Genomic DNA, 18,773 nt, shown 5'->3' on the forward strand with positions numbered 1-18,773 from the left:
CTAATCATCAACAATGTATAGCCCATTGTATATATATGTCAGTTATAGATGTACTTTATGAAAAACCAATCAATTATGGTGCCACAGTCTCTGAGTCCCCCAAAGACAATGAAGAAAATAATGAAGAAAGACAGCAAGGCATGCTTTATCAAACCGACTTTACCGATGAACTCATTTATTTCTTCAATCCAATGGCCAATTTGCACAAACTATTAACAAAGTCAGAAAATTTTGCAAACTTTTTCGAAAATCGCCTACCAAAAATGACATATTACAAAATTTAATGGAAAAAAATATAAACTTATATTAGATTGCAAGACTAAATGGGATAGCACATTCTATATGATTGAGAGATATTTGAAATTGAAAAATTGCATTCCAAATGCTCTATGTGCAGTATTGTCAACTGAAGCTGTGTCTGACGATGACTGGAAAACACTTGAATTGCTATGTGAAACTTAACGACCAGTTGAAATGATTCTGAAGGCTATAACCTCAGAAGATACAGACTTACTTAAAGCAGTCTTCAATAGAATTTCTGCTTGCTAAGCTTGATAAAGCAGAAAACCCATTTGCTTTAAAAAGTTTCACCAAAGCCTTTTGCAGCGCTACAATGCAAGACGAAATTGCCAAACTGTGGCTTTGCTGAGCTATCTACACAACCCAAAAAAGTTTAGGAAAGAAGATTCAGGTTCAAGAACTTTTGATTTTCCAATTAAGCAAGTTTTGAAAAAGCATGCTGAAGAGATTTATCAGAGATTATTTGCAAAATATTCCGAAGCAGTCTTAGCGTTGAATGAAGAAACTGAAACTAAACGAACTGTTCTTTTAGAAGAAAACAAAGACTCGTCTAGTTCCGATGTTGGAGATACACTCACGCGAGAGTATGATAGTGTAATAAAGAGATTAACTGAAGCGCCTTCAAAATATCCGAGTGAATCGGAAATCAGCAAAGAATTTAAAATTTTGGAGGCAACTAGCAGTAGAAGTGAAAAGCTGGAGAAAGTTTATAGAGCGCTGCTGACCATTAAAACCAACAAGTGTCCAATTTGAGAGTGTTTTCGATCACTGGTCTCTTTAACACAAAAATAAGGTCAAGTCTATCAGGAAAAATGCTTAATAAACTGTGTTTTTTAAAGGATCATTTTCAGAAAAAAGCTGAGCAATAAATAGTAAAGTAATTTCCCCAAGCTGTTTTTTTTTTCACATTATTTATTATTATTATTATAGGGCTTATTATTTTTTCTTTGTTCACTATACGAGAAGATAGTTTTTATTCAAAGGATTTGAATACAATTTGTAATTTTGTATAATCTCAAGCTAGTTATTTTTTTGGAGCACTTTAACTTTTTTATTTTTTTTACTATAAAGAGGTGATAGCTTTTGTTTAAAAGATTTGATTACGTTTTGTACAATCTACCCAAGATAAAATAAATACCTGTGTTATAAGCTTTTAATTATTTTCCCTAAGTCTGAGAAAGTCGGTTTTAAAACCGGTTTTAAGAGTAATCTTCGGATTACTCTTAAAATCCGAATTAATCTTACTAACAGATTAGAAAGAATACTTGATGAGAATCAACCGAAAGAGAAAGCTGGCTTCAGGACAAGATTCTCATCTAGGATCACCTTCACGTAATATCACAGCTAATGAAGAAAGCAAATGAATATAAAACACCATTATGCCTGGCATTTGTGGATTATGAAAGGGTGTTTGACTCCACACAGCATAAGGCAATGTTTCGAGCACTGGAAAGACAAGGCATAGATACCCCATATATTATGATTTTGAAGAAAATATGTCGGTACGCTACCTCTTTATTAGACTACACAAAGAGAGTAGCAAATTTAAAATTGAGAAAGGAGTTCGACAAGGAGACACAATATCTCAGAAGTTGTTTACTGCTGCCGTTGAGGAAGCTTTCAGAAGATTAGACTAGTCGCAGAAAGGAGTCAATGTGAATGGAGAGTACCTAAACCATTTACGGTTTGCAGATGACATTGTGATCATTAGCCACAATCCCAAAGAATTAGAGGAAAAGCTTAATCAGTTATGCAAAGTTAGTAAGGATTTCGGACTAAAGATGAATATGGCTAAAACAAAAGTAATGATGAACAAGTATGCCACAGAAAGGGATAAAATAATTGAAGGAGATTTAAAAGGTGGATTCATATAGTTATCTGTGACAAGTCCTTAGTTGTAATAATGATAAATGACTGGAAGTCAAGAGAAGAATAAATTTTGGATGGATAGCATTCAGGAAATAGTCACATACTGAGGAGCAATATCGCCGTTTGTCTGAAACGTAAAATAATGAACCAATGTATAGCTCCTCACGATGACTTATGGAAGTTAAACTTGAGCACTTACCAAAAAAAATGGAACAGAAGCTGAGAACTACACAGCGAAGAGTGGAATGAACTGTATTAGGAATCAGACTGTTAGTTAAGAGAAAGATATGGATTAGGCAACAAACTCAAGTAAAGCACATTCTTATAAAAACTAGAGAACTAAAATGGTGTTGGGCAGGACACATAGCTCGAAGACACGGTGACAGATGGACTAAGAAAATAACAGAATGGCACGCAAGAGGAGCTAGAAGAAAACCTGGAAGACGACGGAAATTCACGAGTTCGTAGATTGTAAACGGATGGCCATTGCACTAAACAGAAGGAACTGGAAAGTTGCTGGAGAAAACTTCATCCTGCAGTGGATTGAAAATGGCTGATGATGTTGTTGGGTGACTTGCACCTGATCTCGATTAATCCTCTTCTAGAATTGTTCCTGTCAATAGTGTACTTTAAGCTGTCTGCACAAAGAGCTTGAATGTGAGCCTGATGGGACAGGAAACGGTCAAATGAAATCCAGGTGGTAGCAAAAGGATGATTAGAGCACTTTCTACGACGAGGTGCGGGGGTTCTCCATGAGAAGGTTTTCCAAAATGCTGGAGAAATAATACTGATGGAAAGTACCATCGAGGTGTTCAGCCTACTCTCAAGAAGGAGTTTAGGAAGCTTTTATATATCGATAGCCGGGGTAATGTATCTGGTTGAAGTGTCGAAGCCTAGGCTGGTGGCCTTAAATAGCCCATTCTGAAGACAGTTTTAGATGAGGCTGTTGACGCTGTTACTTTATAAGCATAAAGAAATTGAGAAAAGTATGGTTTTAGAATGGCCTTTCCAAGATTTTAAAAATTATATCGTTTAAAATTGAATAAAATCAACGAAAGAGGGAAATTCGTTATGTGTAGTTAAATTTAAGTACCTAATATAGTTGGGTGGCGTAGTTAAATTTAACGCGAATGGACCCTGAAGGGCAAGTTCAAAATCCACTAAAGTTCTATTGAGCGATTTTTTAAAAATAAAATATCGTTTTAAATTATCTATCATTTATAATTACTGAGAAACACATTTACAAATCTAACGAATGTGACATACCAGCTGGAAGATTAATCAATGGCGTCAATTACTGATCCTCCATCAGGAGAATGAGTTGTGTTTAGATGACTTCACTGCTAAAGAAGGCAAGGCGTTTGCAACTTGAATGTGACTAATGAAATTAAGAAACATCAGCATTGGAAAGACGACAAAACATGCGAGAATATAAAAATTGCAGTGATATCAAAATTATATAATTATCATTAACCTAACTTTAAATATATAAATTTAATTAATTTAAAATTAATTTAATTATCAATATAAGCAGAGAAAAAGCCTTTTTTCTGGTGTTTATCGTCGGATAGAGTACATCTTTATTAAAACCAGAGTTTTTTTCGAAAATAAGTAACCTTAAATAAATAAATCCAGTTGAAATTCTAAAATCCAGCAATCCTGAAAATAATTTTTACACCCTAATTCCGGAATAAAATGTTATCAACCTTGTACCGCGTTATCTATCGCCGTGCACCATAATAACGTTCGTAATAATAACGCCGTGCAACATTCGATTTACGAACTACTGCTGAGGAATTTTAGGTATTCGTAAATCGAAAGATAAAATTCGGAATAAAATAGGCTATACAGACCATTTTTCTCCGAAATTTTAATTTTCCTCTGTTTCTTTGTATACCTTTCAGAATGCAAAACCTGAAATTCCATTTCCGAAATGAAAGAGATTAACATGTCAAAGTTTATTGTATATGAAACTTCATGGTAAAAATTAACCAATACAAAATTCATGGTAGAAAAATGATTAAATGTAGTTATTCAAAATTAGCCGTAATTTAGCAAGCATCCTCTGAGACTGCGGCGACTTGTTAGAATAATATAACACTTCGTATTCTGAAAAGAAAGTAAACAAACATTAAGTATTTAAAACACAATGATTCCTATTTAACATACTGCGCTGCATTCTGCCATTGCGCGAAATATCAGTTTTTCAGGAGCAGAGAGTAAGCCAAAAGCAAAAAATAACTTCGTAAAATCAAGTAACTGTATGAATCATATATTATTTTATAAATAAATCAATTTTCTGTTTATACTCCGGGACGACCAAACAGTCAGGAGTTAACAAGATAGACAGAATACAAGAAACAGCACCGTATTCAGAAGTCACGGGGTTGAACCCCGGTCACTCAAGGCACGTGTACTTATGCACCCGCGCGCCTGACCACTAGGCTATGGCGGCCCTATATAATATTGAAAGAGTATAAAATTTAAAAGGTATATGTAAATACAGCTGGATACTATGATGCAGTAACAATGGAAGTAAAAAAATAAATTTCACGTCGTATATTTGGATTTCAGCAAAGCTTTTGAGAGTGTTGCATATAAAAGACCGTTGTACAAATTGAAACACAGCAACATTAGAGACAAACTATTGGTATTATTGAAGGGATGGGTGAGTGGGAGAAAACGGAGTCGTTAACAATGGACACTGCCCTACGTGGAATAATGTTATTAGTGGAGTCTCACTGGGTTCGATGCTGAGCCCATTTTTTTTTCTATAGTTATTAATAATATTATCAGACTTCATATATAAGCAGATGATACTAAAGTTGGCTGGGTGGTTAATGACAGTAATCAAGTTAAGTTAAGGCAACAAGATGTAAAAAAAATTAGGCAGATATGATGAAAACATGGCACTTGAAGTTTAACATTGACAAATGCGAGGAATTGTAAATGTGTAGCAGTAGTGGGTTGTTAGGACAACTCATGGGTTTTTGTACAGGAATTTTACCAGTAGAGATAAGGAGGCGATTTTCTCATTGCACAAGGCAATGGTTAGTCTACATCTTCGATGCTGTATACAGGATGCCTCATTTTAGAAAGGACGCGGATCTATTGCAACAGATGCAGAGAAGAGCTCCAAGATTACTGAGAGGAAATGAAACTGTGCATTTACTACGAAAAACTTCATTTCTACAAATCGCAGGGTCTGGCGACTACGCACTCGCGAGGAGATCTCATTGAGGTGTTTATGGCTTTAAATGGATTAGCTGAATTCTGATGACAAACTTTCTCTTGATCAAACTACACACATAAGAGAACAAAATTCAAATTGGGTTAGGATGGTTGTAGGATAGATTCGTGCCAATTAATTTTCCTTCAGCAAACGGGTAGTTGATTGTTGAAATAAAACTTCCATCTGGTGTGGAAGCGGGTAGTTTGAATTAAGTAGAAATTTAAGGAAGAACTAAACAATTATCAGAGGGATTAGACAGGTGATGTAGGAAGATTTTACTATTTATTACTGTTTTGCTGATATTGTATAAACTTGCTTTCTTGCATTATACATGGTTTGCACAGCTAAAGTGCCTAATTAATTTCGGTGAATATAAAGCATTCCAGGGAAGTATTTTCGGTTAGTAGAGTGGCAATTAAGACGTAGTCGAACTGATAGTTTTCTTAAGCATATGAGTATAGACGACAAAGGTTTATTGAAATGGGGAGAAGGTGCCTACTTCTAGGAGGAGCTTCCATCGCCCCATTTCACCTGAACATATTTAGAACACAAATAATTTCAAGTGCCTAGATTTCGGGAATAAGTTCACAACTGGTTAAATCACAAAAATTACACCTGATTTCAATCACTCGACATCTAAAGTTGTTAGAGACAGAAGAATTTCATGGCTAAAACTCACTTCTCAGATTGGGATAATGTAAGAAGTAGGGTTCCTCCAAGGATCAGTATTGGGAGCATTGTTGTTTTTGGTTTTCTTAAAATGGCATCGATGAAGGGATAGCGGGCGTGATGTCTAAATTTGCAGATGATTTAAAGATTGGTAGAGTAGTTAACTATCGCCTCCAAGCACGCTTCTTCAGAGTGACCTAGATAGACTTCAGAGATGGTCAGAAAAGTGGCACCTATGCTTTAATCCAGCAAAGTGAAAGGTCTTACACCCGATGAACAGTAACCCCAAAATAAATTATACCCTGAAAAAGGCCTCTGAGGTTGGGCAAATTCATATCTTAGCAATAAATAAACTCATACACCAACCATAAGAATAAGTATTTTACTGTAACTGAAAATTTACAAATTAAAATAAATAAAATTACTACACTATGTATTTACAAAAACTGATATTATAATAAATAAAATTATGTACATTGTGAAAACATTAAAACTGTAATAAAATCCTTGCAATAAAATATACTAAAATAAACCGGATAAAAACGATAAGAAACCTGGAGCTTTCGGAAGCATCGGTTTCCTTCCTCAGCAGTAACAAAACTTCCTGCAACACTTCCTTATATAACAGGCTCACGGTACTTTATACACGTGGTTCAGTCGGCGGATGGTCTGAACTGGAAGCGGAAACAGCTCGGGAGCGTGCCAAGCAAAACCGTTCATCTGTACTTAGGACAATAGTTTCAAACATACGCATACCTCTGTCCCTATTCATGATATTGTTGTCGGATGAACTGATTCGACAGCTCTCGAGCCATTTACGGTCCCAGAACCCATGCGCTCGATCCACAATAACCGCATCCTTAACTTATACACTTGGTGGAGTTAAACTAATCAGTAGTGGAAGAAAAGGACTTGAGAGTTACGATACTGTCAGACATGAAGTTCTCCAGACATTGTAGACAGGTTGCAAGGAATGTCCATGGTGTCGTACTGAGGATTTATTGAACATTTGCTAATAGAGAAGGATTTCATAATCCCATTACATAAGGCTATTGTTAGACCACACTTGGAATACTGTGTTCAAGTATGGAGACTGCACCTAAAGATATCGAGCTTTTTGAAAGGTCCAGAAACGGGTACCTTGCCAGGTGAGATCGGCAAAAGGGCGTCTATTTGAGGAACGATTTCGAATATGTGGGTTGCAAAGATTGGAAACTAGGCGCCTTAGAAGAGACTTCATTGACGCATTTAAGGCTCTGAGCGGCAGCATACGGAAAATGAATGAGGACAACATTTTCATGGTTATAAATGATTCTAGCACTAGGGGTCATAAATTCAAGTTACAGGGGGAGATGTTTAGACTGAGTTGCAGGAAGTTTTATTTTAGCCAGCGATTTATAAATTACTGGAAAAAGTTACCTACATGGGTGGTAGAGGCTGACAGTTTGGGGAAATTCAAGGGTTGGCTGAATACTTCGGGAGGAAGGAAAGACATAGGTTGTTATCCTTTTCATATTATCCTTTTCTTTTATTATTTATTTTATTTTTTTTATTATTTTGCTTTCTTTCTTTCTTTTTGCAGCATACGCCGTACGATTCCTCGTACCATGTGGTCATTACTAATACTTATTACTAAAACATTTCTCTTTTAACGTTTAGGCTGTTCTCTCAACTAACAGAGAATAAGTGCAGAAACGGTTGGCACAAGGTGGGCGGCCGTCTAGGTCTATACCTCGGTGCTGAGATATTTAATTTTGCTATGAATTAGTGGCAGACCAAGGTATATTCCATGCCCTGTGAGAGACCCTAGAAGTGTGCACTGAAGTAAGAGTCCAGTGAACGAGAAATTCACTAGGGTCAACGTCCACCGGTTCTTTTGGATCAGGATATGTGGGGGGGGGGGGGAACGCATCTAGAGACAAAGACAGGCATATTTGCTCTGAAAAAAAATATTTTTAGCTTTGACTCTGATGATCAGCAAAGATAGTAATGTTACAAAGCTGGCAATGGCATGATTTATAAAATAAAATTTCTGACAATGACACGTCTGGACTGTCCTCTACTGAACATCGATTACACCTTTGCATACGAAGTACAGGGAAATTTAAAAAGAAACTACAGGAAAATCGAATACTCCAGTCAGCTTCACGGATAAAATACTTGCTCTGACTTAGTTACATACGGTCTGACTCAGTCTACATTATAATACTGAATGTTGTCCTACATTATAATGAATGTTACAGTAATGCTATTTTATTATTTGTTTTTTGATTGCATTAACCAAGACACTCGTAATGAGATGAATCAAATGATACCAACGTATTTTATGGCCGGTTAGGCATAACTGAAAAGTTTGACAATGTCGTTCTCTTTCCCCATAAAGTTCTTTGTGAATGTTCATGAAGCCTGCCACATGTCATCATCTTTTTCAAGGTGAGCATTGAAATTGGAAATTTAATCCAAGTATTCCTCAGAGTTCTTTGATTGACTTTTGATTTAAATAATAATAAAACTCTGTGCTGCTAGCAAAAAGATTTTTTACTCTATGCTCATCTTGGAAGACACTCAGATTTCTATACAATATCGCAAATCTCTATTAGAGATTATCCTAACGTCTAATCTCTCTTGTCACATGCACATCACAAATTTAAAAAAAAAAATTGTGGTTTTCTCTTTTTCTCTCCGCATTACTTTACTTTTCTTCCAAACAGCAACTCACTCTGTACAAATCTCAAATCCGCTCTACCGTGGGATATTGTTTCCACATGTGAGGCAGTGGCCCCAAAACCTCTCTCAGGCTTCTTGATCCCATTCGAAAGAGGGCAGTTATTTTAATTAATGACCTATTTCTGACATTTCTCAAAGACTTTACGTTTCTGCTGCATGCCTTTTCTATGGGCACTGTTCTTCTGAATTGGCTTCTAATTCTCTCCCTCTCTTCCAAATCACTCCGAACACGTGCCGCACAGTCAGCATCCTTTTACTATCAGACTTAAAACTCACAGAACCAACTTCACTTCCTCATTTATTCTTCATCTTCCCTTCATACGTATTTCCTGAAAATTACGATCTACAGAAATTCAAGTCGAATGTTAACAAGTAATTTATTTCGTCTTCTCAACCTTTAACTCACGCATGCTTGCGATTTTATTAAAAAAAATCGTCAACTCAGTATTGTCTTCAAAAGCTTAAATACTCTGGAGAACCAACAGATTTATAATTGTGGATCGCCTCCTTATGCCATAGTGGTTTTGATGGAGATTATTTGATAGTAAGAACTGTACAGACAAAGTTTGGAACAGCAGTCTCTCAAACAGTTTTAGTAGGCAGGATGCTTTGGTAAAGTGTCCAAAGTGTGCAGTTTGACTTGGTTTCTGAATTTTTAGTTTTGGAACGACTTTGTAGATTCACTGTTGGCCCGAATGTCATTAAAGATTTTTAGGAGGCTGTTAATAAGATATGGACTTGCACATATGATAAGAAATTGTGACACTGTATTGTTCCCACTGTTATCTTTGGAGACATTGCATTGAAAGCTGATATTAGCTGGCCTTTTGCGAATTTGGTGGTAGCTAACACATCAATCTCATCAGTAAGAGCAGGATATTTCACGAAGTTAGAAGGCTAACTCTTGTAGTATACTGAAGCCGTGCTTCCGGATTTAAATCCTCTGAAACGGTAGTTGAGATTCTCAAAAGGGTGTTTTACCTCTATCAAGAGTGCGCTGGATGTAGGCTTGAATATCTAGTGACTTGGTTCTGTGGAAAACTGCTCTGGCTTCTGAGTAGGGTGTACAGCCATGTGAATCTAGTGTGCATTTCCAGACTTTGTAAAGTTCCTGTTTGAGAGCAAATGGTTTAATATGGGCTGGAGTCCACCGTGCTAGTGTTCTTACTGAGACATATGGTTCTGAGTTACCAGCATTTGCTAGAAAGTTTAGTTGTGTTATAAACATAATGGCAAGGTATGCATTGCAAGAGTAAAGGATATCTCACGGGAGGCAAGAAGCAGCACATGTGAAGTTTGGAATGCCGAGAAATGCTGCACTGATGATTTTTCGGGTTTGGAATATGAAAATTTTTTTATTATTGCTTGGAGGCAAATGGATATATATCAATATCTTTTCAGTGCTTTTTATTCAAGGTGAATAGTACAATACCGTGACAACGCGTGGTGAAGTTCCTCCATAACTCAAGTTTGATGCATTTGATTACAACAAATTTTCGAACTTGGTTTGCAAATTTTATGCGAATCAAATGCAGTAACTACGTACGAAACTGGAGCTGTTAACGTAATCTGTATATTACAAGATAAATTTAAAATTTTCAGGTATAATATATTTTTATTTCTCTTCTGATTTAATTTCGATCAAGTTGCATTGAGTGTATCCGAAAGAGCGATGTATTTACTTTCGTTGCACTATTTTGCAATAAAGATCTTATGTAATTTAAATTAACAGTAAAATTTTCAGAATCTTCACGACTATGAGTTTAATTCAACAGTGATTTCGTGTTTAAATTTATTAGCTGCTGTCAACTTAACAAAACACAGAAGCCGTAGCCTAGTGGTCAGGCAAGCGGGTGCATAAGTACACGTGCCTTGAGTGACCGGGGTTCAAGCCAGTGACTACTGAATACGGTGCTGTTTCTTGTATTCTGTCTATCTTGTGAACTCCTCTGACCGTTTGGTCGTCCCGGAGTATAAACAGAAAATTTATTTATTTATTTATTTATACTGTATGAGTGTTGTTTAGGCAAAATAGAAACATGAATATGAAAAAATTAAATGCTCGGTCAAAGAGTGTTTATAACTTACGCTTTTCCTTTATGCAGTAAATCTATGGCTTCATTAATTTTTTCAAGTGGAAAAGTGTGCGTTATTAATTCATTGATCATAAGTTTTCCGCTCATGTACAAATCGACCAGTTTAGGAAGGTCATCACTGGGGCGAACACCTACAAAATATCAGTCATTAAAGACAGTTTAATTATTATGCAAATTACACAAATTTAAATACATATGAGAGAAAGATTATTTCATTTGAAACCTTATTATTAATCACTACTAGCCTAATTAAAAGCTTATTTCTGGTGGAACTGTACAACATGAATCTGAAAAATGGTGCACTACTGAATGTGCGCATGCCCTTGAATTTTCAGTACTTCCCTGCTCAATTTTTATGAATGTTATACCCAGGAGCATCCAACCCTTTCAGGCTCGGATCAAAACAGATAAACTGCTGAAGGTCGCGGGCCTGAAGGCCATTCCTTGCCATTAATTATTCATTTTTAAAAACAGTATTTAAATTTTTCTTATCTATATTATATTTAGGTTCTTTTTCATTAATAATTGTATACGAAACTCCATCAATTATTAAATAATACTAATTTGAATAAGAGGAAGAATCATATCAATGCTGGAAGGATTCTTTCCCTTACTCAGAGTACGCACATGAGGTAGGGAGGGATGACAAATTCAAATTAAGGAAAGACAGTTGTAGGATGGATGTGCGGAAGTTTGCCTTTAGCCAGCGAGTAGTTGATTGCTGACCGAAACAAGCTTCCATCTGTTGTTGTGGAAGCTGATATATTAAATAAATTCAGGGAAGAACTAAAACTATTTGAGGGAATGGATAGGTAAAATTCAAAGTTTTTGGCTGATGCTGTATAAGATTGCTTTCTTGCGTCATATGTAACTACTACTGCTAATATATTTTAACACGGTACGGTAATAACAAAACAAACGTTCGGACGCCTTGTGTACCATTTATTTCTTTTAAAAAAGAAAATATCACTGACAAATATCGCGCTAGCAATTTAAGCTAACCGTGCTTAGTGCTGCGGCCCACTTGATTGTACATCGATGAGAAATTTGTACACGCAGCGATTTATAGAAGGTAGCGCTGTTGTAATTCTAATCGTCTTATGAAAACTTGATGTAGCTAAAGAAAAAATTACATTAATGGAATAAAGAAATAATATTTGAAAGTAAAAATTGAGAAAATCGACTAATAAGAACAGTTCAGGAAGCGGAAAAACGAGGTTAGACTAGAACCACAAATATGGAAGAACAATTGAACGACCAGAGGTTGTAAAACCTCATTATTGTGAAGCTATGATGATAGTGATAAAAATGGTAAGAGATAAGGTCAATGTCCCAAATATTTGAAATATATAGGAGTGGCACATCCCTCTGTGGTCTCAGAGATTAAGTATCCAAATCATACTAAATCGGAACAGACTACACTTGTATGACTGATTCTTACCGGCTCAAGAACCATGCGTACAAGCGTTCGAAAAAAGTGGAATAGGTCTACAGAAATTGGTGTCAGGCAAAAAAAAATAAATAAATAAAATAAAAATGTAGGCAGCTCCTCAGAGAATGTATCTCTCAACTAAAGGGGAAGTAAATTGATGCGAATAAAAAAAAAACAGCTGTTATCAGTGCGATAAATAGCTCTGGGACAACTACAACTCCTTCTCACCTTTATGTGAATCAGAACTATCGGTAACATACGGAGAGGAGGATAAACTGATCTAGTGGAGTTATCCGAAATGTTTTCCACATATATCTTGATCTAACTTTTATAACTGTACATAATACAAGTTTATCTATCTAACGTCCGTCCATCATTATTATAATCTTGCCATGAGGAACGATAAAAATAATGTATGTAAATACCAATACTTCCTCAATTAAAATATAGCCTTGCTGCCGCGATGGGCAAGAATATATTGGTTAAGATTACTTATTTATTATAATTTTATTTGGCGTCTTCCCCCTCTTCTTCTTCTGGGAGGGGGAACTGTATAGATAGTGAAAAAACTATTGATGATTTTAAAACTTTAAACCAATTTGTATTGGCTGAAGTTTGAGTTTGAATTTCTTGAGTTTCTAGTTCCATCTACAGGCCGAAGTAGAAACCATTAGAACAAATTCACCCCTGAAAACAAATCGAGAGGAAAAAAAAAAAAAAAAAAGGCGCAGACTTAAGCATTTTGTCACCGACCTTTAACCTTCAATTGCCAAGGACGTTTTTCCAACGAGTTACTCTTAAATTGCATGGGGTATAGTAAGGAATTACTCTCCTGTCTGTAATTACTTACTCAATTATAACAATTTTAATATTGCTATTTTTGAACAAATCAAAACAAGTCAATTCGCCTGAATTTATAATTGATTTTAGCACCGGAAAAAAAAGTTTCACCCACGTGGAGGAGAAATATAAAGCTTTCCACAAGAACAGGGCGTATTACATTGGAATGTCACTTGTTGACGCAGGGCTTGATTTTGGTGTTCGTAGGCTCTAGGCACTTTTATTCCGAAATGTGCTTAAAAAGGGGGGGGGGACACGTTTCTTCTATTTTAACACTCCCTACGAATCACGTCAATCAAAGTACCTCAAGTTTCAACTATAATAAATGATAATCCACCTCAATTGACGGAGCAACCATCACTTCAATTCTTCTAGTTTCGAGAACAGTCACTAGATAGCGCTTGCGTATTGAATTTAAGCTCCTAGAGTCGATGGCGCAAATGTTTTCTCAGCTCGTTTTTTTGTTAGTCACAGTTAAGAGTGAACCGGGTTTTTTATTTTTCCCTTCCTTCGTAGGCCTAATAGGAAATCCGGCCTTGTTGAAGCGGTTACCAATGTGGAACGCGTCTCTCGGAAACAGTTTTGGGTTACTCAGGTATTGCTTTTTATGACTACCAAATCCTCTTGATTTTTATCCGAGTCGATGCCATCGAATTCATCATGATACATGGTAAACAAATTTGAAAAATTATTATTGCTTCTAAAAAATTTTGCAAAACCTACCTGCTAACCACATGATTTAATGCGTTAGAGAGTTGAAAGAAATAGAACGAAAAGTACATTAAAAGGAACAAAAATAACTTCAACACCAAATGCCGCAGAAAAAAAAAAAAAAATGCACCGTTCTCCTGAAGATGAAAAATTAAATCCACTTAAAACATGTGAAAGCATGAAGGAACCAAGACACCTAACATCGAACTTTCGTAAGTGTCGTCACCACTAAGTGGTATGGACTCAATGAGATGTCGAAAGCGTGCCACAGGAATGCTGCTCTATGTTGACAACTGCTTCTCACAGTTGTTGCAAATTGGATCTTTGCGGATCTCATCCCACAGATGCTCAGCTGGATTGAGAACTGCTGACTGTGGAGGCCACCCCATCTGTGACATTCAAATGTTGCTGTTTTCGTCAAATTCTGGTCCCTGTTCTAACCGAGATTCGTTAGCCCAGGTTTTTCAACGTTTTGCGATCCTCCACTTTTGGCGTTCTTGGGCCTGTAACTGTAACTTATTTTTCTTGCTGACAGGATTGGAACCCTGTTTCGATCATCAGTTGCTATACCCCATCCGTGACAAGGTATACGACCAGTTCTACGTTCTGTAATCCCTCTCTGGTTGTTACCATTGTTGTATTGGGTTGTTATTTAACTGACCAGAGACTTTCTTTTACCATGCACACATATTGTTGGCCTCCATTGGTCTATTGCGTCTTGCATTTCCGAGCGCAGAATTTAACCAAATAACATCGCCCATGGCTTGATCTTATTTAGTTAGAGGATCGACTAATCTCAAAATTATTCGTAAGCCAACTCTTGAAAAGCCAACCCTTGTTGGCTTTTCATGTGCGAATGTTGGCTCTCCATGAATATCCCAAAACAATGTTTCTCGGATATTCATGGCTGAGCATCTGGCGCAGACTGCTTGAATCCTTAGTTTCGGCCGTTGCACACATACAGCATCCCTATATATCTGCCCACCTGTTTTATATCATATGGTACTAACACGTAACGTTACTGAAGGAGCACCTGATTTAATAAAAAAGGCTAGATATACCTAGTAAAGTGGCCACCCAGTGTACAATAAAAACGTTATTAGTGTTATTTAGGAATTGTTGCATTTTCGTAGTAAATTATTAAATGTAATAAGAAACAACTAGAATTTAATTGGATAAAAAATTATTAAAAATTCTATTTCGAAAAATGCGTAATTAGTGAAAAGGAACTGCATTTCATCTTTCAACCTTCAGCATTTCATCTGTTCTGGCCCTTATCCAAAAAGGGGGTTGGGCGCCCTTGAATCAAGGAAAGGTGGGAAGAAGATAAATACATGTACTGAGAAGCTGACTTCGCAGAAAATACTCTGGTATTGGACGTTATAGTTGGTCCATGTTATATTGTTTACAAGATATTGAACCTCATTCTCTGCCTTTTCTGTTATAATATTCGAAATTTTAACCTGTATTATACGGCTGGGTTGCCAAATGCCAGACCGAGGCTGCCTAGAAAATGGGAAAATAAAAAAAAAAAACAGTAGTGCTGCCGATACTGTAATTCAGCTTCTAAATCATCTGCTTTAAAACATCACTATATAACATAATATGGATTTTTGACACAGAAGTGTATTTAAATATAGCCTTAACTGCATTTCACCACAGTTGGAAAAAGTGCTATGTATTTCTTAACCAGAAGTTTCAGCTGGTTTCTGAAATTCTGTATAATAATAACCAGACAGTTTAATTTAGTAATCACTCTTAAACCATAAGAAAGTAAGTGTTGGAACTCCAGCATATTACATATGAGGTAACAAATGCTATTACCATAGCAAAAATAAATAAATAACATTAATTTTAAATAACTTATTTTTCTCTTTTCTTATTTGTAGTTCTATATAATATTTTTGAACAGAAGTGTTGCTTCACTATCATTAGCAAGAGAATTATCAAAATACATAGTTTTAAGAGAGTACCAATGCGTCTTGGTTAGAAAGACATTACTTTAAAAACTTCCCAGATAATTCTTTGGTTTGCGAGAATATTTCTAATATTCGCGATATTAAAGCAATGCCTAGTAGAAACAGATACTGGTGATAAATTAATTGCAAAGTATTTCTATTAACATGCCAATACTAAAAAATACTAAGTAGATGAAACAATTTTCTTTCTGTTAAAAATGACGGACAGATATTTAGATAAAAAACTAAGGTTTAGAAACATGCAATATCATTACTAACAAGTGGATAAGTAAATAGTGAATTCTGCTATGGAACCAAGTGAAATGTTGATAGACAAAACAATGCAATGAATGCACATGCAAAGTAGTATTTTAGAATATCCTAAAATTCCGCAAATATTTCAGCATGTGGAGTTTAGATCTCAATGAATGTCGAATACAATGGTGCCATTATAATTGTATAATAACCTGTTTGCTTTGATTATTCTGGTGAAAACGTAGCAAATACGTTTTTCTAAAATTAATACCCCTTTTTAGCAAATCCACACCACCCGTAATACAAAAGCCGTAACACCCCCTCTACGGCGTATGTTTACGTCTTCATTCGGAGGCCATCAGATTCATGATGTTTATAAATATAAAGTAGCCATTTTAGTTTAGATGCTTTTTTTTCCGCTGTTATTTTATAACTGTATCGGAATGACAATATATCTGTACTTTGGAAATAAACCCCTAGTAGCTCTAGGCAAGGAGTCGCCATCATGAATACAATTTACGATACAAAAAATACTAGCAATGTGGTTCAACATTTTTGAGACCTATCTGTCGGATGACAATCTTTGAGACCTATCTACCGGATATTGGTATATCCCATTTAATTATGTCGCTTTTGGGATCTTGTGGCACAGTTTTTCAACACTTCAATAAGTTATCGGGAAATTTTATTGACTTGATAAAATAATTAAATTTCAAATTGGATTAGTGGTGAAAAATTACACGTGCAAATTGCTTTGCGATACCCTCTCCGCGGTGGATTAACGACAATAAAATATAAATCTTACTACGTACTTACCTCCAAGCAGTGTTCCCATCAATGTTTTACCAAATAATAAATCAGCGGGAGCGATTGAAATATTCTGTCCAGGGCTTGTTAACCCAATCACTACCGTCACTCCTCCAGCAATGTAGCAGGAGCGGAAAGCATCGTTCTGAAAATAAAATGGTTGATAATTTCATATATTGTCGCAAGGCATCTATTTAACATTGCGTACTAAGTAGTTCTGCAGCATTTTGTTAAATAACAATTGGTCACAAGAACAGGTGTATTTTACTCTTACCCTGGGGTATGTTTAAATGCAACTAACTTTTCAAAAAATTCTTCCAAATTAAAGATAAATTTTTAATCAATAAATAAAAGTATTCGTGTTAATACAGGCATAGTAACTTCGCGAGTAGCACAGCTGATATAACCAACGTCTTACACACACTTATTACACAGATTTTGACTTTTTGATTAAAAATATTTCTGTATTTGATTTGCAGTATACTGTTTATAGAACCATGGTTCAAAAAAGAGACTGGGTAAACCATTCAGTTTAATGCCCCAATCATTAAGTTGGGCAATAACTTTAATAATGCATACTTTCTTGGCCTACTTTCTGGGTGACGAAAAGCCTGGAATTAAGTATTTGATATAGGCTATTTCTAAGATCCGTTCCCACGCCCAACTTCCCTGCTGATGATTCTAATTATAGAGTACAGTAGTGTACTTTCTTTAAATCTATGTTTAATCTGTAATTGGCAACATTAGTCAGATGTGCGCGAATCGAAATTATTTTGTTTCTGGTATTCGATGACCTGTCCATTGTCTTGTAACCAGCCGAATGCAATTAAAGTGGTAATCTCTGATGCCTGATTAATAGGGTAGCTTCCTTATGTCATTTGTACATACAGTAACTCATTAATTATGAACTCAAAAATTATTCCATTTGATTCGAACATTAGAAAAATCAATAGTATTTGATAGAGCATTTCGACAATTTTTGAACATAACCGTTCAAAGTGTATTGTTAGGTGTCAGGAATTCAGTGCGAAAAATCATGTTGTACAACCTTGTTTCCTCCCTTGTTTTTCCTTCTTACAATATTTTTGTTGTATTATCGAAAAAAAAAATAGTTCATGTTAATGTGTAGTAATGAAAGTCAATGGAGCAAATTTAGTTGTACTAAGTTCTCTATCCAGAGAACTGCTAAATGGAAGAAATATCCCGTTATTAAAAAATAAATCTCAGAAGACACTTACCATGGCATCAATGTTCCCAACAGCTGCAAAAGTGTAATCAAGTCCTCCTCCAGTCATACCAACTAAAACTTCATGGATAGGTTTATCATGATCCTTTGGGTTGACACATTCGGTGCATCCGAACTTCTTAGCTACCAAAATAAAAAGGGCACGACCCGGTTTTTATACCCTGACAGACCTCTTATGACAATTCATATCAGTATAGAGATAAAAAGTTGTTCAAAAAGGTTAAAAATACCACAATTAGGGAATTAGTTTACATTTTATATTACTAACGCAAATGCCAAGTAAATATAGACAAACAAAAATTTGCAAAGATTATTGTAAATACTGCGTTTCTACGAAATTACAGAATTAAAAATTGAAGCCAGCAACCGCATTTAAACTTTAAAATTCAATCAACGGCCTCATTATGTCACTGTAGTGAATTTGATTCTTAAAAAAAAAAAAAAGATTTTAACACACACAGGGTTTCTGAATCACTTATTCAGTACATCGTATAAGATAGGTTCTATCCAAATGGGAGATGTAGAATGAAGTACCTCGTCAAAAGTAGGATATAAACGGCATTCATATCCGTCGCAACTTTTAAGCGTTCTTATTGAACTTGTAACATTTACAATAAAAGATCTTAAGCGT

General features: G+C 35.7%; 1 protein-coding gene across 2 annotated transcripts in view; it reads right to left on the minus strand.

The window, feature by feature from the left end:
• Positions 1 to 4,161: 4,161 nt before the first annotated feature.
• Positions 4,162 to 18,773, minus strand: part of LOC150081765 (alcohol dehydrogenase class-3-like) — a 219,853-nt gene continuing 205,241 nt past the window's right edge. For both annotated transcript variants that reach the window (XM_090378859.1, XM_090378858.1), the window contains 4 exons: positions 18,135 to 18,265; positions 16,906 to 17,041; positions 10,886 to 11,024; positions 4,162 to 4,278 (listed from right to left, as the gene is read on the minus strand). In XM_090378859.1, coding sequence (XP_090234985.1) covers positions 4,254 to 4,278; positions 10,886 to 11,024; positions 16,906 to 17,041; positions 18,135 to 18,265 — 431 coding nt within the window. In that variant the 3' untranslated portion in view covers positions 4,162 to 4,253. The remainder of the gene's footprint in view (positions 4,279 to 10,885; positions 11,025 to 16,905; positions 17,042 to 18,134; positions 18,266 to 18,773) is intronic.

Source organism: Mastigoproctus giganteus, chromosome 8 (assembly GCF_048544385.1).
Source record: "Mastigoproctus giganteus isolate SK-2022 chromosome 8, ASM4854438v1, whole genome shotgun sequence".
Classification (NCBI taxonomy): domain Eukaryota; kingdom Metazoa; phylum Arthropoda; class Arachnida; order Uropygi; family Thelyphonidae; genus Mastigoproctus; species Mastigoproctus giganteus.